The 5,374-nt window shown below is 38.6% G+C and overlaps 1 protein-coding gene across 3 annotated transcripts in view; it reads right to left on the reverse strand.

Moving 5' to 3' along the window:
• The window catches only part of ptprr (protein tyrosine phosphatase receptor type R), a 42,019-nt gene extending 37,447 nt beyond the window's left edge, over positions 1-4,572 (reverse strand). The window contains exon 1 of one of the 3 annotated variants that reach the window (XM_020613426.1): positions 3,947-4,572. In XM_020613426.1, the coding sequence (XP_020469082.1) occupies positions 3,947-4,025 (79 nt within the window). In that variant the 5' untranslated portion in view covers positions 4,026-4,572. The remainder of the gene's footprint in view (positions 1-3,946) is intronic. The other 2 variants (XM_020613427.1, XM_020613429.1) reach the window with 2 other exon arrangements.
• Between the last annotated feature and the right edge of the window lie 802 nt (positions 4,573-5,374).

The following is a 5,374-nucleotide window of genomic DNA, read 5'->3' on the forward strand; positions in this document are numbered from 1 at the left end:
TTCAGCTCTTCAAGGACATTCATGCTTCTATTCAGAACCTTTCTAAACTCCATACTTCTTCAATATGTAGCTTTATTGTGAAAGTTCTGCACCATTCAAATGAATGGGGAAATTCTAGCTCAGAATACTTTCAGCTGTTAAAATGTTCAACTCTTCAAGGACATTCATGCTTCTCTTCCGAAGTTTTCTAAACTTCAAATTTTTTAAATATTTAGCTTCATTTTGAAAATCATTCCCCATTCAAATGAATGGGGAAATTCTACTTCAGCATACTTTCAGGTATTTCAGCTATCAATGTTCAACTCTGCAAGGACATTCATACTTTTCTTCAAATGTTTTCTAAACTTCATACTTTTGAAATATTTAGCTTTATTTTGAAAATCTTGCCCCATTCAAATGAATGCGGAAATTCTACTTCAGCATACTTTCAGGTATCAAAATGTTCAGCTCTTCAAGGACATTCATGCTTTTCTTCAAATGTTTTCTAAACTTCATACTTTTGAAATATTTAGCTTTATTTTGAAAATCTTGCCCCATTCAAATGAATGGGGAAATTCTACTTCAGCATACTTTCAGGTATCAAAATGTTCAGCTCTTCAAGGACATTCATGCTTTTCTTCAAATGTTTTCTAAACTTCATACTTTTGAAATATTTAGCTTTATTTTGAAAATCTTGCCCCATTCAAATGAATGCGGAAATTCTACTTCAGCATACTTTCAGGTATCAAAATGTTCAGCTCTTCAAGGACATTCATGCTTTTCTTCAAATGTTTTCTAAACTTCATACTTTTGAAATATTTAGCTTTATTTTGAAAATCTTGCCCCATTCAAATGAATGGGGAAATTCTACTTCAGCATACTTTCAGGTATCAAAATGTTCAGCTCTTCAAGGACATTCATGCTTTTCTTCAAATGTTTTCTAAACTTCATACTTTTGAAATATTTAGCTTTATTTTGAAAATCTTGCCCCATTCAAATGAATGCGGAAATTCTACTTCATCATACTTTCAGGTATCAAAATGTTCCGCTCTCCAAGTACATTCATGCTTCTCTTCAGAATTTTTCTAAATCTCATACCTTTGAAATATTTATCTTTACTTTGAAAATTTGCAACTCAGGCCACTCCTGGAACAGTGCACCTCGAGATCAAGATCAGGGTGCCGGAGAGACACACACAAACACACAGACACACACCTGGTCTAGATCACATATCAGCAAGCAAGCACAGGCAGGGGTTGACCTACTCACACCAAATGACCAATAGGATCACAAACTATTGAAGGTTGCACCCCTGTCCAGGGTGGAGCAGCCTAAGAAGATAAATGTGTTGTAAAAACTTAATTCAGGATTCAGAAGCTGGTTTTTCCTGCGGGAGCTCCGTCTCTCTGAATCCAGCGCTGTAAGACCTACCTGTGATCAGACTTTCAGTAAACTTTGTTGATTTTAAACAGTCCTCTCCTGTCTTCACTTCTCGTGCTTCCAACAAAAGAATTGGGTTAATTTCTAACAGTCCTATTGGACTATTTTCACATCTTAATAAGTTCAGCATACCTTCAGCTAGAAAAGCCATTCGGGTATCAAAGTGTTCAGCTCTTCGAGGCCATTCCTACTTTATTGCATCTCATCTTTCAGCTGTTTCAGCAATTGATTTCAGGCATTTTCAGGACAAGCTTTCAGCTTTTATTAGCATCCACACGCATTTTCGACAGGTACATGCATTTCTCTAGTTTTATTTTAAAATGCACATATTATCCAGTTTTTCTTGTTGACTTAAAAGCACACTGAGAGCCTCTGTACTGGAGACAAATAAATTCTTTAAAAATCATACAATGTGATTTCCTGATTTTCTTTTTTTAATTCTGTCTCTGAGAGTGGGAATGCACCTACAATGTGAATTTCAGGCCCCTCCATGATTTCTAAGTGGGAGAACTTGCAAAATCGCAGGGTGTTCAAATACTTCTGTTCCTCACTGTAAATGTGTGCATCATATTATCCTGTGTAAAACAAAAAACAGGAATAAACAGCAGTGTAAGGAGGTAAAAAGACTGAATCAGTCGAGCTGACACAGCCGCTCTCTGCCTCCCTGGCTTCCTCTCACCCTAGCGACAGCGTCCTGGTTGCTATGCTGCTCGGCTGAGCAGAGTTCTGATTGGCAAGGAGCTGTTAGCCAATCACAGGTTAAAGAAGGCTGATCCAATAACTCTGGAGAGTCTGGAGAGACAGCTCTAACACACACACACACACACACACACACACACACACACACACACTAGAAAATGACTGTCTAAATGTAAAGTTAAAGATATTTACATGAATAAACATCTATAAACTAGTACGAGTGGGTACGAGTGGGGACATCAAGTGGCAGATGATGCTACAACTCAGGACGATGAAAGTGTCGTTTAGAGAAGCTCCAGTTTGTGCCTCTCATGGAATCAGCATTCATTATTATATTCCAGTTCCAGAACAGAAACAAGTAGAACCATAAATGCAAGCAGTCAAGTAGGAAAACTCATTTATATTCTCTGTATTTAAGTAACTGGTAATAGTTTGTGTTTTATAGCTTTGACCCAGTGGCTAATTGTCTCCAGAGGAATGGGAAGCTTGTTGTTACCTCTGTAAATAAAGAAACTGCAGCTGGTTGCCAGTTAGGCTCCCAGTTTAGGGAGACATGAGCTGGGTGGGTTGACTCTGACCAAAGTTCAGTTTGGAGTGTTCACACAGGAAAACCAGAACACCACTAAAGTCTGCACAGCTGAAGCAGGCTTACTAGATAAATGTCCACATCCTCATTGAGGGAAAACATCTGTCACCTGCATTTCACATTTGTTCTTTACTCTGATTTCATCTCATATGGAAATTTCCCCTAAATGTGATGAGCATCCTCAAAATTTATTTGACAATTAATCAAGAAAAAAGCAGGCAGATTAATGAATAATGAAAATAACCATTAGCTGCAGCCCCACTGGTTTCCTTCCCATCCCCAACATCTATTCCATATACAATGAGCTTGGCATTAAACAGCACTGACATTGCACTGAGCACAGTTATAAATATTGTTCTGCTGCAGTTCAAATAATCAGATATTGAAAAGGGCTATATGGGTGTTTTAGATCCGTTCAAAACCAGGTTATGTGAAAGTGCCTTCTGTTAATTGAGCATTGCTATTAAAATGCTGGCTTTAAAACCTCAGAAGTCCAACAACACCAGTAATGCAACCCTTTCCTCCAGTTAAATAAAGACAAAACACCATCTGGCTCCAGTGTGAGGATTTACCGTTTCATATCACATTACACTGGATCCATTTCATGTGTCTGGACTGTTTGACCTCTGGGAACAGGATCTGGAATTTATACTAAATGATTCCAGTAGGTTTGTTCTATCGCAGGCTATTTTAGGTTAAATTCCTTCATAACATCTCCATCATATCTGCAGTTTTTCAGTACACACTTAACAGTGAGCCAGTCAGTACATCCTATGGCATGGTCTGCACATACTCTAGAGGTTGGTGAAGAATTTCCTTTAATGTCATAACCATATATCTATATCACATTATTATGGTCTATATCATATTGTTCTGGAATGTCTCAGCTTCCACTATGAACATTTAAATGTACAGTATGCTACAAAAACAATAGGTTTATGGCTGCAACAACAATTAAAGATTCATCAATAACAGACACCATGTGATATCTAACTGCAGTTGATAAATTCCTATGACAAGTCTGAGCTTCATTTTATTTCCTTATAAAATGTTAAGCACCACACATGCTCAGTTTACAAGCATATGCTGCTATCTGAAGACCTGGGCGCAGCATTTTTGGTTATTTTTACAGGATGAATGGCTAAAAAAAACTAATCATTTACCAAGTATTGGGTTAATCCCCCGATCTGAGCACTACTGCTATGTGTGGTGTGAGGAAGCACACAGAAAACGGAGACTTACCTGTGATCAGCAGCTGCGTCCATATTAAATACAAGGAAAGAAACATGGTGAGAAACCCTCCTCTGTCGCTCACCCTCATTTTCTGCAGCCCAAACTGGGATGAATCGGCTCCTGGAGCTTATTTTCTCAGTAGCTTCTCTCGGTGCTGTAATTATGCATCAAGGGAAGCAGCCGGTGGAGGAGAGGGACTGCGGGGGATATTTCCGAACATCCATCTGTGGGTTTGCGGCGAGCAGCAGCATGAGGGAGAGGCGACGCTGCCAGAGCCCCAGAAATCAGCGCCGCCACCGCTGGCGATGCCCCTTAAGCGCCCTGCGGTGTCCTACAGCGGTCTGGATGAAGGACAAACAGCCGCTGGGCAGCTGCAGCTAAGGGGGGAAGCGGGGAGGAGAGGTGTGCGGGGAGATGGACTCCAGGTGGAGGCTGATGATGAAGATAGAGGAAGAGGAAGAGAAAAGGCGTGGCACAGAGGCGACGGGGATTCTTATACAGGGCTGAAGCTTTAACGTCACATTTATAAAATATCTTCTTATTTAATGTTTTGGTTGAATGTGCCTTTCCCATTACTATTAATAAATGTACGTTTTAATTGTTTATTTTTTGTCATGTTAGCGAAGTGGCGATATGGCTGCACAGGTAAACAGTTTGTCAGCTAACTTGACTAACAACATGTATATTCAAAAAGTATAAACAATTATATTGTCCTTAAAATCTCTACATCAAATCATAAATAAACAACGTTAACTACCTCAAACCTTTGAGAGATTACTGTTATCTTTTATGCTGAATTAGCATCTCAAATTAGATGCTATTATCGAGGTTACATTTATGCCGACATAATAGGGTTTGGGGTCGTGACGTCACACCGCAGTGCATTCTGTGAAATTCATTATGTTGAAGGCTGCGTGTTTTGCTTTGCTGTAGCCAGCCCATACTTTTAAAAACTTTTTTTAAATGAGCGTCTTATTTACAGACCTACAAGACAATGAAACCACAAGGGACTGAGCAACAAATCATACAGATTAATATCTGAACAAAATAAACTCAAATGAATAAAATGAAATAAATGCATGTAAATAAATAAATAAAATGAAAGAAACAGTACACATATTTACCAGGAGGTTACAGTAAATCAAACTGACTGATTGCAGATAACAGACTTTGGGCTCTTTTACCACTCATGCAACCCAGGGACTTCTTAACTGTGGGTATTTCATAACTAAAGGCTGCTAAACAGTCGCCTTATACTCAATTTACATTTATGAATATGATATTTTGCCAAAATGATAAAACTGTTGACCAAAAATTCTACACTTTTTTCTTTCAAAAATACACAAAATTTGATGTTTGCTAAACTAAAAGGCGCTAGGAAGTCTGAGATATATCCCGCACTGGCTGCTGCCAGTTCCTTATAAGTTCAAAGTTCAA

The sequence above is a fragment of the Monopterus albus genome, unplaced genomic scaffold (assembly GCF_001952655.1).
Source record: "Monopterus albus unplaced genomic scaffold, M_albus_1.0 scaffold134.1, whole genome shotgun sequence".
In the NCBI taxonomy this organism is placed as follows: Eukaryota; Metazoa; Chordata; class Actinopteri; order Synbranchiformes; family Synbranchidae; genus Monopterus; species Monopterus albus.